The sequence below is a fragment of the Lampetra planeri genome, unplaced genomic scaffold (genome assembly GCF_965212315.1).
Source record: "Lampetra planeri unplaced genomic scaffold, kcLamPlan1.2.h2 scaffold_1455, whole genome shotgun sequence".
In the NCBI taxonomy this organism is placed as follows: domain Eukaryota; kingdom Metazoa; phylum Chordata; class Hyperoartia; order Petromyzontiformes; family Petromyzontidae; genus Lampetra; species Lampetra planeri.
The window spans coordinates 10003-29197 of NW_027614178.1; the positions used below are offsets into that span (position 1 = coordinate 10003).

Genomic DNA, 19195 nt, shown 5'->3' on the forward strand with positions numbered 1-19195 from the left:
AGGTGGTTGTTGTTGTGGTTGAGGTGGTGGTGGTGGTGGCGGCCGAGGAGAGAGAGACGGCCGCCATATTGGTGGGGGGGGGAGTGAGCGCGCGCGCAGACTTCTGACCGGAACCGGATGTTGGTGTGGGGGGTAGGGGGGCGGGGCGGGGCGAGAGAGGGGGGCGTGGTTTAAGGGGGCGGGGCGGGCGTGGCTGGAGGGGCGGGGCGAGGTAGGGGGCGTGGTTTAAGGGGGCGGGGCGTGGCTGGAGGGGCGGGGCGAGAAAGGGGGCGGGGCAAAGGGGGTTGTGCCCGATAGGGAGTTGGACCCCTATAGTTTAACATGGTGAGTAGGACCCTATAGTTTAATATGGGATCCCCTATAGTTTAACATGGTGAGTAGGACCCTATAGTTTAACATGGGGAGTGGGACCCTATAGTTTAACATGGGGAGTGGGACCCTATAGTTTAACATGGGGAGTGGGACCCTATAGTTTAACATGGGGAGTAGGACCCTATAGTTTAACATGGTGAGTGGAACCCTATAGTTTAACATGGTGAGTGGGACCCTATAGTTTAACATGGGGAGTGGAACCCTATAGTTTAACATGGGGAGTGGGACCCTATAGTTTAACATGGTGAGTGGGACCCTATAGTTTAACATGGGGAGTGGGACCCTATAGTTTAACATGGTGAGTGGAACCCTATAGTTTAACATGGGGACCCTATAGTTTAACATGGGGAGTGGGACCCTATAGTTTAACATGGGGAGTGGGACCCTATAGTTTAACATGGTGAGTGGGACCCTATAGTTTAACATGGTGAGTGGGACCCTATAGTTTAACATGGTGAGTGGGACCCTATAGTTTAACATGGGGAGTGGGACCCTATAGTTTAACATGGTGAGTGGAACCCTATAGTTTAACATGGGGACCCTATAGTTTAACATGGGGAGTGGGACCCTATAGTTTAACATGGGGAGTGGGACCCTATAGTTTAACATGGTGAGTGGGACCCTATAGTTTAACATGGGGAGTGGGACCCTATAGTTTAACATGGTGAGTGGAACCCTATAGTTTAACATGGGGACCCTATAGTTTAACATGGGGAGTGGGACCCTATAGTTTAACATGGGGAGTGGGACCCTATAGTTTAACATGGTGAGTGGGACCCTATAGTTTAACATGGGGAGTGGGACCCTATAGTTTAACATGGTGAGTGGAACCCTATAGTTTAACATGGCGACCCTATAGTTTAACATGGTGAGTGGGACCCTATAGTTTAACATGGGGAGTGGGACCCTATAGTTTACCATGGGGAGTGGAACCCTATAGTTTAATATGGGGAGTGGAACCCTATAGTTTAACATGGTGAGTGGGACCCTATAGTTTAACATGGGGAGTGGAACCCTATAGTTTAACATGGTGAGTGGGACCCTATAGTTTAACATGGGGAGTGGAACCCTATAGTTTAACATGGGGAGTGGAACCCTATAGTTTAACATGGGGAGTGGAACCCTATAGTTTAACATGGTGAGTAGGACCCTATAGTTTAACATGGGGAGTGGAACCCTATAGTTTAACATGGTGAGTGGGACCCTATAGTTTAACATGGGGAGTGGGACCCTATAGTTTAACATGGGGAGTGGAACCCTATAGTTTAACATGGTGAGTGGAACCCTATAGTTTAACATGGTGAGTGGGACCCTATAGTTGAACATGGGGAGTGGAACCCTATAGTTTAACATGGGGAGTGGGACCCTATAGTTTAACATGGTGAGTGGAACCCTATAGTTTAACATGGGGACCCTATAGTTTAACATGGGGAGTGGGACCCTATAGTTTAACATGGGGAGTGGGACCCTATAGTTTAACATGGTGAGTGGGACCCTATAGTTTAACATGGGGAGTGGGACCCTATAGTTTACCATGGGGAGTGGAACCCTATAGTTTAATATGGGGAGTGGAACCCTATAGTTTAACATGGTGAGTGGGACCCTATAGTTTAACATGGTGAGTAGGACCCTATAGTTTAACATGGGGAGTGGGACCCTATAGTTTAACATGGGGAGTGGGACCCTATAGTTTAACATGGGGAGTGGAACCCTATAGTTTAACATGGGGAGTGGAACCCTATAGTTTAACATGGGGAGTGGAACCCTATAGTTTAACATGGGGAGTGGAACCCTATAGTTTAACATGGTGAGTAGGACCCTATAGTTTAACATGGGGAGTGGGACCCTATAGTTTAACATGGGGAGTGGGACCCTATAGTTTAACATGGGGAGTGGGACCCTATAGTTTAACATGGTGAGTGGGACCCTATAGTTTAACATGGTGAGTAGGACCCTATAGTTTAACATGGGAACCCTATAGTTTAACATGGGGAGTGGGACCCTATAGTTTAACATGGGGAGTGGGACCCTATAGTTTAACATGGGGAGTGAGACCCTATAGTTTAACATGGGACCCTTATAGTTTAATATGGGAACCCTATAGTTTAACATGGGGAGTGGGACCCTATAGTTTAACATGGGACCCCTATAGTTTAATATGGGAACCCTATAGTTTAATATGGGGAGTGGGACCCTATAGTTTACCATGGGGAGTAGGACCCTATAATTTAACATGGGTCCCCTATAGTTTACCATGGGAACCCTATAGTTTAACATGAGATCCCCTATAATTTACCATGGGAACCCTATTCGTTCACCCTGCGTGTTATCTCTAATCAGTACGATCACCATCACCATGGTATATCCACTGCTGTATGGAGATCACTGTGGTGATGGTGACGATGGTGGTGGTGATGATGGTGGTGGTGGTGGTAGTGATGGTGGTGGTGATGGTGGTGGTGATGGTGGTGGTGATGATGGTGGTGGCGGAGTTGGTGGTGGTGATGTTGGTGGTGGTGATGATGGTGGTGGTGATGATGGTGGTGATGGTGGTGGTGATGGTGGTGGTGGTGATGGTGGTGGCGGAGTTGGGGGTGATGATGGTGGTGGTGGTGATGATGGTGGTGATGGTGATGGTGGTGATGGTGGTGATGGTGGTGATGGTGGAGGTGGTGGTGATGATGGTGGTGGTAGTGATGGTGGTGGTGGTGGTGATGGTGGTGGTGATGGTGGTGGTGATGATGGTGGTGGCGGAGTTGGTGGTGGTGATGTTGGTGGTGGTGATGGTGGAGGTGGTGGTGATGATGGTGGTGGTGGTGATGATGGTGGTGGTGGTGATGGTGGTGGTGATGGTGGTGGTGATGATGGTGGTGGTGGTGATGATGGTGGTGGTGATGGTGATGGTGGTGGTGATGGTGGTGGTGGTGGTGGTGATGATGGTGGTGGTGGTGATGGTGGTGGTGGTGGTGATGATGGTGGTGATGATGGTGGTGGTGGTGGAGTTGGGGGTGATGATGGTGGTGATGGTGATGATGATGGTGGTGATGGTGGTGATGGTGGTGGTGATGATGGTGGTGGTGGTGGAGTTGGGGGTGATGATGGTGGTGATGGTGATGATGATGGTGGTGATGATGGTGGTTGGTGATGGTGATGGTGGTTATGTCTCCACCCTCCGTGTGTTCTCTGTCTCTCAGTGCCATCATCATCATCATCACCACCACGACCAGGGTCCATCCACTGCTAGATGAAGATCAACGTCACATCCCCATGGTCTGCCCACTGCTTTGCAGCCATGGATTATGGATGAAGGGTCGGTGACCGAAACGTCTAATAGATGTTGACGCAATATTCACACAAAAAAACACCGCAAACATGATTTTTTAAAATGTGTTTATTTATTTTAAAAGAACGCAATCACGACGACATCAGCTGACAACGCTGTTGTCACCATCATCACTCCCCACGAGAGAGAGAGACACGCAGAGAGAGAAGCCGGTGTGGTGGTCCAGGTGATGGTGGTGATGATGGTGATGATGGTGATGATGGTGATGGTGGTGGTGATGGTGGTGATGGTGGTGGTGATGATGGTGGTGATGGTGATGATGGTGGTGATGGGTGGTGGTGATGATGATGATGGTAGTGGTGACGATGATGGTGATGGTGGTGATGTGGTGGTGATGATGATGATGGTTGTGGTGAAGATGATGATGTTGGTGATGGTGGTGGTGATGGTGGTGGTGATGGTGATGGTGGTGATGGTGGTGGTGATGATAATGGTGATGGTGATGATGGTGATGATGGTGGTGATGGGTGGTGGTGATGATGATGATGGTATTGGTGATGATGGTGGTGATGATGATGGTGATGGTGGTGATGATGGTGGTGGTGATGGTGGTGGAGTTGGTGGAGGTGATGATGGTGGTGGTGATGGTGGTGATGATGGTGATGATGATGGTGATGATGGTGATGGTGGTGATGATGGTGGTGGTGATGATGGTGATGGTGGTGATGGTAGTGGTGGTGGTGATGATGGTGATGATGGTGATGGTGATGATGGTGGTGATGATGATGATGATGGTAGTGGTGATGATGGTGGTGATGGTGATGGTGGTGATGTGGTGGTGATGATGATGATGTTGGTGATGGTGGTGGTGATGGTGGTGATGGTGGTGGTGATGATGGAGTTGGTGATGATGAAGATGATGATGTTGGTGATGGTGGTGGTGGTGATGATGATGGTAGTGGTGATGATGGTGGTGATGATGATGGTGATGATGGTGATGGTGGTGGTGGTGATGTTGATGGTGCTGGTGGTGATGGTGGTGATGGTGGTAATCAGGCGGTGTGGTTTGCCCAGCTGGGGAAGGTGTCCAGGCTGAACATGGCTCTGCCCCACGTGTTGATGATGGTGATGATGGTGGTGATCGTGGTGATGATGATGGTGGTGATGTTGATGGTGGTGATGGTGGTGATGGTGGTAATCAGGCGGTGTGGTTTGCCCAGCTGGGGAAGGTGTCCAGGCTGAACATGGCTCTGCCCCACGTGTTGATGATGGTGATGATGGTGGTGATCGTGGTGATGATGATGGTGGTGATGTTGATGGTGGTGATGGTGGTGATGGTGGTAATCAGGCGGTGTGGTTTGCCCAGCTGGGGAAGGTGTCCAGGCTGAACATGGCTCTGCCCCACGTGTTGATGATGGTGATGATGGTGGTGATCGTGGTGATGATGATGGTGGTGATGTTGATGTTGATGGTGGTGATGGTGGTGATGGTGGTAATCAGGCGGTGTGGTTTGCCCAGCTGGGGAAGGTGTCCAGGCTGAACATGGCTCTGCCCCACGTGTTGATGATGGTGATGATGATGGTGGTGATGGTGGTGATGTTGATGATGGTGATGGTGGTGATGGTGGTGATGGTGGTAATCAGGCGGTGTGGTTTGCCCAGCTGGGGAAGGTGTCCAGGCTGAACATGGCTCTGCCCCACGTGTTGATGGCCAAGGTGACCGTGGCCACGCCGATGAGGTTCACTCCCAAGCCGCTCTTGATCTACACACACACAGGCACAGACAAAGGTCCCCCAGGTAGCCTCCAGCAGGGCTCTTAGGGGCAAGTGCAGTCACACACAGACACAGCTGCCCCAGGTAGCCTCTAGCAGGGCTCTAGGGGCAAGTGCTGTCACACAGACAAAACTGCCCCAGGTAGCCTCTAACAGGGCTCTAGAGGCAAGTGCTGTCACACAGACACAGACAAAGGTCACCCAGGTAGCCTCCAGCAGGGCTCTACGGGCAAGTGCAGTCACACACAGGCACAGACAAAGGTCCCCCAGGTAGAATATAGCAGGGCTCTTAGGGGCAAGTGCAGTCACACACAGACACAGGTCCCCCAGGTAGCCTCTAGCAGGGTTCTAGGGGCAAGTGCTGTCACACAGACAAAGCTGCCCCAGGTAGCCTCCAGCAGGGCTCTAGGGGCAAGTGCTGTCACACAGACAAAGCTGCCCCAGGTAGCCTCCAGCAGGGCTCTAGTGGCAAGTGCTGTCACACAGACGCAGACAAAGGTCCCCCAGGTAGCCTCTAGCAGGGCTCTAGGCGCAAGTGCTGAGTAGCACCACCTATGATGCACACACAGACAAAGGTGATGACAGTGATGATGATGGTGGTGATGATGGTGGTGATGATGATGGTGATGACGATGACGATGATGACGATGATGACTATGACGATGACGACGATGATGGTGATGATGGTGATGATGATGATGATGACGATGATGACGACGATGACGATGACGACGATGATGGTCATGATGTCAATGACAGTGATGACGACGATGACGACGACGATGACGATGATGACGATGATGATGACGATGATGATGACGATGACGACGATGATGACGATGATGATGACGATGACGATGTTCATGATGTCAATGACAGTGATGACGATGATGACGATGATGACGATGATGACGATGATGACGATGATGACGATGATAATGACGACGATGACGACGATGATGACGATGACGACGACGACGATGATGACGGTGATGATGTTCATGATGTCAATGACAGTGATGACGATGATGACGATGATGACGATGATGATGACGATGATGACGATGATGACGATGATGACGATGATGACGATGATGACGATGATGATGATGATGACGATGATGATGTCAATGACAGTGATGACGATGATGACGATGATGACGATGATGATGTCAATGACAGTGATGACGATGATGACGATGATGACGATGATGATGATGATGACGATGATGATGTCAATGACAGTGATGACGATGATGACGATGATGACGATGATGATGATGATGACGATGATGATGTCAATGACAGTGATGACGATGATGACGATGATGACGATGATGACGATGACGATGACGATGACGACGATGACGATGACGACGACGATGATGACTATGATGATGATGACGATGACGACGATGATGATGATGATGATTGATAGTGATGATGATAGTGATGATGATAGTGATGATGATAGTGATGATGACGATGGTGATGATGGTCATGATGTCAATGACAGTGATGACGACGATGACGACGATAATGTCAATGATGACGATGACAACAATGATGATGACGACGACGACGATGATGATGACGATGATGGAAATGACGATGATGATGACGACGATGACGACGATGATGACGACGATGATGACGACGATGATGACGATGACGATGACGACGATGACGACGATGATGACGACGATGATGACGATGATGATGACGACGATGACGACGATGATGACGACGATGATGACGATGACGATGACGACGATGATGACGATGACGACGATGATGACGATGACGACGATGATGACGATGACGATGACGACGATGATGACGACGATAATGTCAATGATGACGATGACAACGATGACGACGATGATGACGATGATGACGACGACGACGACGACGACGACGATGACGACGACGATGACGACAATGACGACAATGACGACAATGACGACAATGACGACGACGACAATGACGACGATGACGATGATGATGGTCATGATGTCAATGACAGTGATGACGACGACGACGACGACGACGCCCCCACCATGTCGACGACTTGTAGGTGGCCGTACGAGAAGACGATGGCGTTGGGCGGCGTGGCCACGGGCAGCATGAAGGCAAACGAAGTGCACAGCGTGCAGGGAGCCATCAGGTAGAGCGGGTGGATGCCCATCGCCTTCGCCTGGGGGGCCAGGGTGGCACGGGTTGGGGGTGGCACGGGTTAGAGGGTGGCACGGGTTAGAGGGTGACACGGGTTAGGGGGTGGCACGGGTTAGAGGGTGGCACGGGTTGGGGATGGCACGGGTTAGAGGGTGGCACGGGTTAGGGGTGGCACGGGTTAGAGGGTGGCACGGGTTAGGGGGTGGCACGGGTTAGGGGTGGCACGGGTTAGGGGTGGCACGGGTTAGAGGGTGGCACGGGTTAGGGGGTGGCACGGGTTAGAGGGTGGCACGGGTTAGGGGGTGGCACGGGTTAGGGGTGGCACGGGTTAGAGGGTGGCACGGGTTAGAGGGTGGCACGGGTTAGAGGGTGGCACGGGTTAGAGGGTGGCACGGGTTGGGGATGGCACGGGTTAGAGGGTGGCACGGGTTATAGGGTGGATGCCCATCGCCTTCGCCTGGTGGGCCAGGGTGGCACGGGTTGGGGTGGCACGGGTTAGAGGGTGGCACGGGTTAGGGGTGGCACGGGTTAGAGGGTGATGATGGTGGTGATGATGGTGGTGATGGTGGTGGTGATGGTGGTGATGATGGTAATGATGGTAATGGTGGTGATGATGATGGTGATGATGGTGGTGATGGTGATGATGGTGATGATGATGGTGGTGATGATGATGGTGGTGATGATGATGGTGGTGGTGATGATGGTGATGATGGTGGTGATGGTGATGATGATGGTGATGATGGTGATGATGATGGTGGTGATGGTGGTGGTAGTGATGGTGATGATGATGGTGATGATGGTGATGATGGTGATGATGATGATGGTGATGATGATGATAGTGATGGTGATGATGATGGTGGTGAGTAGGAGGAGTGCTCCTCACCATGGAGGCGAGTATGGGCAGGAAGAGGGTGGCCGTGGTGGTGTTGCTCATGCACTCGGTGAGGGTGGCGATGAGGAGGCAAATGATGACCACCATGGCCCAGGGAGGGATGCTGCGGAGAGGGTGAAGCTGCTCGGACAGCCACAAGGACAGCCCAGACACCTACACAGACACACACAGACACACACACATAGACACACACACACACATAGACACAGATACACACACAGACACAGAGACACACAGACACAGAGACACACAGACACACACACACACACAGACATACAGACACACAGACACACACACATAGACACAAAACACACATAGACACAGTTACACACACAGACACAGAGACACACAGACACACACACAGACACACACACACAGACACACACACACACAGACAGATACACACACACACACACAGACACACACACACACAGACACACACACAGACACACACAGACACGCACAGACACACACACACACACAGACACACACACAGGCACACACAAACACACACAAACACACAGACACACGCACAGACACACACACACACATACACACACACACACACAGACACACACACACACAGACACACACACACACAGTGACACACATAAACACACACACACAGACACACACACATAGACACACACACACAGACACACACACATAGACACACACACACAGACACACACACACAGACACACACAGACACACACAGACACACACACACACAGACACACACAGACACACACAGACACACAGACACACACAGACACACACAGACACACACAGATACACACACTCACACACACACACAGACACACAGACACACACACAGGCACACACACAGACACACACACAGACACAGACACACACACACACAGACACACACACAGACACACACACACACACACAGACACACACAGACACACACACACACAGACACACACACAGACTCACCTCGCACCCCTTGGCGAGTGCGAATCCACCTCCCAGGAGCAGAACGATGTTCCAGGGCATGGAGCGCTGCACAGAGTTCCACTCCAGCAGACACGTGCTGGGAGCTACACACAGACACAGACAAAGATCCCCCGTGTAGCCTTAACAGACTGTGGGGGCAAGTGCTGTTCGCGAGCACCTATGAAGGCCGGAACGGCACACGAGGGGGTGGGTGGCCAGCACCACGCCCGACCGCCTTTGTCTCCCCAGTGGCACGATGTTTACTACACACCGCACCAGGTACTCATTTGAGGCTGAGTCGACCTAGGGGAGGCCCAGGACCTGTTCAGATAATCGCCACTGGTGTTGGCCGTGAGCGGGAATCGAACTCGGGTCGCCGGGTTCATAGCATAGCGCTAACCACTACACCCACCGCTCCCCACGTTCACACACGCATACACACACTAACACACACAGACACACAGACACACACAACAACAACAACAACAACCACCATTCACCACTAAGTGGCGGTGACAACACTACGGAGACACAGAGACACACAGAGACAGAGAGAGAGAGACACGCATATTACCGCTACCCACATACACTCACTCACTCTATCCTCCCTACGCAGACTTCCACCCACTCCATCCCACCCACCAACCGTCCTCTGTTCCCCACTCAGCCACAGACTCACTCACCCACCCACTCACTCACCCACTCACCCACCCACCCACTCACCCACCCACCCACTCACCCACCCACCCACTCACTCACCCACTCACCCACCCACCCACCCACCCACCCACTCACCCACTCACCCACCCACCCACTCACTCACCCACTCACCCACCCACCCACCCACTCACCCACCCACCCACCCACTCACCCACCCACTCACTCACCCACTCACCCATCCACCCACCCACTCACCCACCCACTCACTCACCCACTCACCCACCCATCCACATACTCACTCACCTCACCCACCCACCCACTGACTCTCCTACCCACCCACTCACCCACCCACTCACCCACCCACTCACCCACCCACCCACCCACCCACTCACCCACCCACTCACCCACCCACTCACTCACCCACCCACTCACTCACTCACTCACCCACCCACTCACTCACCCACCCACCCACTCACCCACTCACTCACCCACCCATCCACATACTCACCCACCCACCCACTCACCCACCCACTCACCCACCCACCCACCCACTGACTCTCCTACCCACCCACTCACCCACCCACCCACTCACCCACCCACTCACCCACCCACTCACTCACCCACTCACCCACTCACTCACCCACCCACTCACCCACCCACCCACTCACTCACCCACTCACCCACCCACTCACTCACCCACCCATCCACATACTCACCCACCCACCCCCTCACTCACCTCACCCACCCACCCACTGACTCTCCTACCCACCCACTCACCCACCCACTCACCCACCCACTTACCCACCCACTCACTCACCCACTCACCCACCCACTCACCCACCCACTCACCCACCCACTCACTCACCCACCCACTCACCCACTCACCCACCCACTCACCCACTCACCCACCCACTCACTCACTCACCCACCCACCCACTCACTCACCAACCCACCCACTCACTCACCAACCCACCCACTCACTCACTCACCCACCCACCCACTCACTCACCCACTCACCTACGTACTCACCCACTCACCCACCCACCCACCCACTCACCTCACCCACCCACCCACTGACTCTCCTACCCACCCACTCACCCACCCACTCACCCACCCACCGTCTCCCCGTGGCGTGGACTGCCCTGACCACAGGTTGTGTAAGAAGTGCGGTGGCCTCGCCGGAACCACGAAGAGGGACAGCGACACCAAGATGGCCGCCGTGGCGTCCGACACGAAGCTGCATGGCGGAGACACGGGGGGAGGGAGGGGGGGGAGACACGGGGGAGACACGGGGAGACACGGGGGAGACATGGGGGAGACAAGAGGAAGACACGGGGGAGACACGGGGTCACAGCGAGAGACGGGGGAGACACGAGGGAGACACGGGGAGACACGGGGAGACACGAGGTCACAGCGCGAGACGGGCAGTGTCGAGTCCAAGGTCAGTTTTGGGTCTCTATGAGTGTGGGTCTCTCTGGGTCTCTATGAGTCTGCAGAAACACGCATTTAGAGTGCACTATCTGGTCTTTATGAGTGTGGGTCTCTGTGGGTCTCTATGATTCTGGGCCTTTATGAGTGTGGGTCTCTGTGGGACTCTATGGATCTTTATGAGCATATGTCTTTGTGGGTCTCTGCATGTCTCTATGAGTCTCTGGGGCTATGCGTCTCTATGAGTATGGGTCTCTGTGAGTCTCTATGGGTCTCTGTGAGTCTCTATGGGTCTCTATGGGTCTCTGTGAGTCTCTGTGGGTCTCTGTAAGTCTCTATGGATCTCTGTGAGTCTCTATGGATCTCTGTCAGTCTCTCTGGGTCTCTATGAGTCTCTGTGGGTCTATGAGTCTCTGTGGGTCTCTGTGGGTCTCTGTGTGTCTCTGTGAGTCTCTATGGGTCTCTGTGAGTCTCTATGGGTCTCTGTGAGTCTCTATGAGTCTCTATGGGTCTATATGAGTCTCTGGATCTCTGTGAGTCTCTATGGATCTCTGTCAGTTTCTATGAGTCTATACGAGTCTATATGATTCTCTGGATCTAAGTGAGTCTATATGAGTCTCTATGGGTCTCTGTGAGTCTCTATGGGTCTTTATGAGTCTCTGCATTTTTGTGAGTCTATATGAGTCTCTGGATCTAAGTGAGTCTCTGTGGATTTCTATGAGTCTCAATGGATCTCTGTGAGTCTCTATGAGTCTATATGATTCTCTGGATCTTAGTGAGTCTATTTGAGTCTCTATGAGTCTATATGAGTCTCTATGGATCTCTGTGAGTCTCTATGAGTCTATGTGAGTCTCTGTGGATCTCTGTGAGTCTCTATGAGTCTATGTGAGTCTCTGTGAGTCTCTATGGGTCTCTGTGAGTCTCTATGAGTCTATGTGAGTCTCTGTGAGTCTCTATGGATCTCTGTGAGTCTCTATGAGTCTATGTGAGTCTCTGTGAGTCTCCATGGATCTCTGTAAGTCTCTATGAGTCTAGATGAGTCTCTGGATCGAAGTGAGTCTCTGTAAGTCTCTATGAGTCTATATGAGTCTCTATGGATCTCTGTGAGTCTCTATGAGTCTATGTGAGTCTCTGTGAGTCTCTATGGGTCTCTGTGAGTCTCCATGGATCTCTGTAAGTCTCTATGAGTCTAGATGAGTCTCTGGATCGAAGTGAGTCTCTGTAAGTCTCTATGAGTCTATATGAGTCTCTATGGATCTCTGTGAGTCTCTATGGGTCTCTGCGAGTCTTTATGGGTCTCTATGAGTCTCTGGATCTATGTGAGTCTCTATGAGTCTAGATGAGTCTATATGAGTCTTTATAAGTATGTGAGTCTCTATCAGTCTCTATGGGTCTCTGTGAGTCTCTATGCGTCTCTGTGAGTCTCTGTGAGTCTCTATGGATCTCTGTGAGTCTCTGTGGGTCTCTGCGAGTCTCTATGAGTCTTTATGAGTCTTTGTGAGTCTTTGTGAGTCTATGTGAGTCTCTATAGGTCTCTGTGAGTCTCTGTGAGTCTGTACGTGTCTCTGCATCTCTGTGAGTCTCTGTGGGTTTCTATAGGTCTCTGTGAGTCTCTGTCGGTCTCTATAGGTCTCTGTGAGTCTCTGTGAGTCTATATGTGTCTCTGCATCTCTGTGAGTCTCTGTGGGTCTCTATAGGTCTCTGTGAGTCTCTGTGAGTCTATACGTGTCTCTGCATCTCTGTGAGTCTCTGTGGGTCTCTATAGGTCTCTGTGAGTCTCTGTGAGTCTGTACGTGTCTCTGCATCTCTGTGAGTCTCTGTGGGTTTCTATAGGTCTCTGTGAGTCTCTGTGGGTCTCTATAGGTCTCTGTGAGTCTCTGTGAGTCTATACGTGTCTCTGCATCTCTGTGAGTGTATGTGGGTTTCTATAGGTCTCTGTGAGTCTCTGTGGGTCTCTATAGGTCTCTGTGAGTCTCTGTGAGTCTATACGTGTCTCTGCATCTCTGTGAGTGTATGTGGGTCTCTATAGGTCTCTGTGAGTCTCTGTGAGTCTATCCGTGTCTCTGCATCTCTGTGAGTCTCTGTGGGTCTCTATAGGTCTCTGTGAGTCTCTGTGAGTCTATACGTGTCTCTGCATCTCTGTGAGTCTCTGTGGGTCTCTATAGGTCTCTGTGAGTCTCTGTGAGTCTATACGTGTCTCTGCATCTCTGTGAGTCTCTGTGGGTTTCTATAGGTCTCTGTGAGTCTCTGTGGGTCTCTATAGGTCTCTGTGAGTCTCTGTGAGTCTATACGTGTCTCTGCATCTCTGTGAGTGTATGTGGGTTTCTATAGGTCTCTGTGAGTCTCTGTGGGTCTCTATAGGTCTCTGTGAGTCTCTGTGAGTCTATACGTGTCTCTGCATCTCTGTGAGTGTATGTGGGTCTCTATAGGTCTCTGTGAGTCTCTGTGAGTCTATCCGTGTCTCTGCATCTCTGTGAGTCTCTATGAGTCTCTGTGAGTCTCTGTGGGTCTCTGTGAGTCTCTATTGGTCTCTGTGAGTCTCTTTGGTTCTCTGGATCTAAGTGAGTCTCTATGAGTCTCTGTCAGTCTCTGTGAGTCTCTATCAGTCTCTGTGAGTCTCTGTGAGTCTATATGAGTCTCTATGAGTTTCTGTGAGTCTCTGTGAGTCTCTATGGATCTCTGTGAGTCTCTATGAGTCTCTTTGCATCTCTATGAGTCTCTATGAGTCTCTATGAGTCTCTGTGAGTCTCTGTGAGTCTCTGGATCTCTGTGAGTCTCTGTGAGTCTCTGTGAGTCTCTGTGAGTCTATATGAGTCTCTATGAGTTTCTGTGAGTCTATGTGAGTCTTTATGGATCTCTGTGAGTCTCTATGAGTCTCTATGAGTCTCTATGAGTCTCTGTGAGTCTCTATGTGAGTCTCTGGATCTCTGTGAGTCTCTGTGAGTCTCTGTGAGTCTCTGTGGATCTCTGTGTGCCTCACTGAGTCTCTGTGAGTCTATGTGAGTCTCTATGAGTCTCTGTGAGTCTCTATGGATCTCTGTGTGCCTCTATGAGTCTATGTGAGTCTCTGGATCTCTGTGTGCCTCTATGAGTCTCTGTGAGTCTCTATGAGTCTCTGTGAGTCTATGTGAGTCTCTATGAGTCTCTGTGAGTCTCTATAAGTCTCTGCGAGTCTCTGTGAATCTCTGTGTGCCTCTATGAGTCTATGTGAGTCTCTGGATCTCTGTGTGCCTCTATGAGTCTCTGTGAGTCTATGTGAGTCTCTATGAGTCTATGTGAGTCTCTATGAGTCTCTGTGAGGCTCTATAAGTCTCTGCGAGTCTCTGTGGATCTCTATGAGTCTATGTGAGTCTCTGTGAGTCTCTGTGAGTCTCTATGTGAGTCTCTGGATCTCTGTGAGTCTCTGTGAGTCTCTGTGAGTCTCTGTGAGTCTCTATGAGTCTCTGTGAGTCTCTGTGAGTCTCTATGGATCTCTGTGTGCCTCTATGAGTCTATGTGAGTCTCTATGAGTCTCTGTGAGTCTATGTGAGTCTCTATGAGTCTCTGTGAGTATCTGCGGATCTCTGTGAGTCTATACGTGTCTCTGTATCTCTGTGAGTCTCTGTGAGTCTCTGTGGATCTCTGTGTGCCTCACCTGCTCTTCGCCTGCATGAGAGCCTGGGCCCAGCCCGTGATGAAGCCCGGCTCCCGAGTGAGCCACAGCGCGGCGAGCAGGGCAAAGTGAGCCGCCACGCACGCCTCGGCCCAGCTCACCGCTCCGAGCCGCGAGTACTCCTGGCGCAGAACGGACGTGGCTGCTCTCTCGCCTTGCTCGGCCCGATCCTCCTCCTCCACCTGCTCCTCCTCATCCTCCTCCACATGGCTCCGATTCTCTCCCTCCACGTCCACCTCGTGGCCGTGATGATGATTGTCCCGACCATCCTCCACCTCCTCCTCATCCTCCACGTGGCTCCGATTCTCTCCCTCCACGTCCACCTCGTGGCCGTGATGATGATTCTTCTCTCGACCACCCCCCTCCATCTCCTCCTGCTGCTGCTGCTGATGCTGCTGATACTTCTTTCTCCCCCTCTTCTTCCTCTTACTGCATCCCAGCGACGAGCAGAAACTGTGTGTGTGGGGGGGGGGGGGTGATGGATATGAGGTGAGAAACGAGCCGTGCCCCTTACAACAGGCAGTCATTGACTTACGAACACCACCCACACTTACGAACGCCACCCACACTTACGAACACCACCCACACTTGCGAACACCACAACCCACACTTACGAACACCACCCTCACTTACGAACACCACCCACACTTACGAACACCACCCACACTTACGATCCACAACGCACACTTGCGAACACCACCCACACTTACGAACACCACCCACACTTGCGAACACCACCCACACTTGCGAACACCACCCACACTTACGAACACCACCCTCACTTACGAACACCACCCACACTTACGAACGCCACCCACACTTGCGAACGCCACCCACACTTACGAACACCACCCACACTTACGAACACCACCCACACTTACGAACACCACCCACACTTGCGAACGCCACCCACACTTGCGAACACCACCCACACTTACGATCCACCACCCACACTTACGAACACCACCCTCACTTACGAACACCACCCACACTTGCGAACACCACCCACACTTACGAACGCCACCCACACTTGCGAACACCACCCTCACTTACGAACACCACCCACACTTACGAACACCACCCACACTTACGAACACCACCCACACTTGCGAACACCACCCACACTTACGAACGCCACCCACACTTGCGAACACCACCCACACTTACGAACACCACCCACACTTACGAACACCACCCACACTTGCGAACACCACCCACACTTACGAACGCCACCCACACTTGCGAACACCACCCACACTTGCGAACGCCACCCACACTTGCGAACACCACCCACACTTACGAACTCCACCCACACTTACGAACACCACCCACACTTACGAACACCACCCACACTTGCGAACACCACCCACACTTGCGAACGCCACCCACACTTACGAACGCCACCCACACTTACGAACGCCACCCTCACTTACGAACTCCACCCACACTTACGAACACCACCCTCACTTACGAACACCACCCACACTTGCGAACACCACCCACACTTACGAACACCACCCACACTTGCGAACACCACCCACACTTGGAAACACCACCCACACTTACGAACACCACCCACACTTGCGAACACCACCCACACTTGCGAACGCCACCCACACTTACGAACACCACCCACACTTGGAAACACCACCCACACTTACGAACACCACCCCGTGCTTACGGTTTTTCCCTTCACATTTAGAATCACCGCGTGTTCAGAGCATTTGACTGCTGCTATAAATGCCCACGTGATGATGATATCAGCCACGTGGTTGAGTTGCTATCATTTGTGTTGGCCAGGTGGCGTCTGACAATAGGGCTACACAGCAGATCAGTGGGGCCTTCATCCTGATACAACAAACACCGTTCAGTTGTAGTGTGGGTCTCTGTGAGTGTGGGTTTCTGTGAGTGTGGGTCTCTATGAGTGTGGGTCTCTGTGGGTCTCTGTGAGTGTGGGTTTCTGTGAGTGTGGGTCTCTATGAGTGTGGGTCTCTGTGGGTCTCTGTGAGTGTGGGTTTCTGTGAGTGTGGGTCTCTATGAGTGTGGGTCTCTGTGGGTCTCTGTGAGTGTGGGTCTCTGTGAGTGTGGGTGTCTGTGAGTGTGGGTTTCTATGAGTGTGGGTCTCTGTGGGTCTCTGTGAGTGTGGGTCTCTGTGAGTGTGGGTCTCTATGAGTGTGGGTTTCTATGAGTGTGGGTTTCTATGAGTGTGGGTCTCTGTGGGTGTGGGTGTCTGTGAGTGTGGGTTTCTATGAGTGTGGGTCTCTGTGAGTGTGGGTCTCTGTGAGTGTGGGTCTCTGTGAGTGTGGGTCTCTGTGAGTGTGGGTCTCTGTGAGTGTGGGTCTCTGTGAGTGTGGGTCTCTGTGAGTGTGGGTCTCTATGAGTATGGGTCTCTGTGGGTCTCTGTGAGTGTGGGTCTCTATGAGTGTGGGTCTCTGTGAGTGTGGGTCTCTATGAGTGTGGGTCTCTATGAGTGTGGGTCTCTGTGAGTGTGGGTCTCTGTGAGTGAGGGTCTCTGTGAGTGTGGGTCTCTATGAGTGTGGGTCTCTATGAGTGTGGGTCTCTGTGAGTGTGGGTCTCTGTGAGTGTGGGTCTCTATGAGTGTGGGTCTCTATGAGTGTGGGTCTCTGTGGGTTTGGGTCTCTGTGAGTGTGGGTCTCTGTGAGTGTGGGTCTCTGTGAGTGTGGGTCTCTGTGAGTGTGGGTCTCTATGAGTGTGGGTCTCTGTGAGTGTGGGTCTCTGTGGGTGTGGGTCTCTGTGAGTGTGGGTCTCTGTGAGTGTGGGTCTCTATGAGTGTGGAACTCTGTGATTGTGGGTCTCTGTGAGTGTGGGTCTCTATGAGTGTGGGTCTCTGTGAGTGTGGGTCTCTGTGGGTGTGGGTCTCTGTGAGTGTGGGTCTCTATGAGTGTGGGTCACTGTGGGTCTCTGTGAGTGTGGGTCTCTGTGAGTGTGGGTCTCTATGAGTGTGGGTCTCTATGAGTGTGGGTCTCTGTGAGTGTGGGTCTCTGTGAGTGTGGGTCTCTGTGGATCTCTGTGAGTGTGGGTCACTGTGAGTGTGGGTCTCTGTGAGTGTGGGTCTCTGTGAGTGTGGGTCTCTGTGAGTGTGGGTCTCTATGAGTGTGGGTCTCTATGAGTGTGGGTCTCTATGAGTGTGGGTCTCTGTGAGTGTGGGTCTCTATGAGTGTGGGTCTCTGTGAGTGTGGGTCTCTATGAGTGTGGGTCTCTGTGAGTGTGGGTCTCTATGAGTGTGGGTCTCTGTGAGTGTGGGTCTCTATGAGTGTGGGTCTCTGTGAGTGTGGGTCTCTATGAGTGTGGGTCTCTGTGAGTGTGGGTCTCTATGAGTGTGGGTCTCTGTGAGTGTGGGTCTCTATGAGTGTGGGTCTCTGTGAGTGTGGGTCTCTGTGAGTGTGGGTCTCTGTGAGTGTGGGTCTCTGTGAGTGTGGGTCTCTGTGGGTGTGGGTCTCTGTGAGTGTGGGTCTCTATGAGTGTGGGTCTCTGTGAGTGTGGGTCTCTGTGGGTGTGGGTCTCTATGAGTATGGGTCTCTGTGGGTCTCTGTGAGTGAGGGTCTCTGTGAGTGTGGGTCTCTGTGAGTGTGGGTCTCTGTGAGTGTGGGTCTCTGTGAGTGAGGGTCTCTGTGAGTGTGGGTCTCTGTGAGTGTGGGTCTCTGTGGGTGTGGGTCTCTATGAGTATGGGTCTCTGTGGGTCTCTGTGAGTGAGGGTCTCTGTGAGTGTGGGTCTCTGTGAGTGTGGGTCTCTGTGAGTGTGGGTCTCTGTGAGTGTGGGTCTCTGTGAGTTTGGGTCTCTGTGAGTGTGGGTCTCTGTGAGTGTGGGTGTCTGTGAGTGTGGGTCTCTGTGAGTGTGGGTCTCTGTGAGTGTGGGTCTATATGAGTGTGGGTCTCTATGAGTGTGGGTGTCTGTGAGTGTGGGTCTCTGTGGGTGTGGGTCTCTGTGAGTTTGGGTCTCTGTGAGTGTGGGTCTCTGTGAGTGTGGGTGTCTGTGAGTG

At 52.2% G+C, this 19195-nt stretch overlaps 1 protein-coding gene across 1 annotated transcript; it reads right to left on the reverse strand.

Moving 5' to 3' along the window:
• Positions 1-4633: 4633 nt before the first annotated feature.
• On the reverse strand, positions 4634-15641 carry LOC144739376 (Na(+)/citrate cotransporter-like). The gene is made up of 6 exons (XM_078622336.1): positions 15177-15641; positions 11233-11351; positions 9455-9558; positions 8486-8647; positions 7487-7624; positions 4634-5417 (listed from the first exon to the last, which is right to left on the reverse strand). Exons 1-6 carry the CDS (start codon positions 15560-15562, stop codon positions 5295-5297), a joined length of 1032 nt encoding a protein of 343 aa, XP_078478462.1. The 5' UTR covers positions 15563-15641; the 3' UTR covers positions 4634-5294.
• Between the last annotated feature and the right edge of the window lie 3554 nt (positions 15642-19195).

Bases quoted from the DNA above. Each gene is read 5' to 3' on its own strand.
- LOC144739376 (XM_078622336.1), bottom strand. From the start codon at position 15,562: ATGGAGGGGGGTGGTCGAGAGAAGAATCATCATCACGGCCACGAGGTG. The intron at 9,559-11,232 runs GTGGGTGGGTGA...GTCTGTGTGTAG, and splicing joins GTCCACGCCACGGGGAGACG to CTCCCAGCACGTGTCTGCTG. The intron at 5,418-7,486 runs GTGGGGGCGTCG...GTGTGTGTGTAG, and splicing joins ACCTACAAGTCGTCGACATG to ATCAAGAGCGGCTTGGGAGT.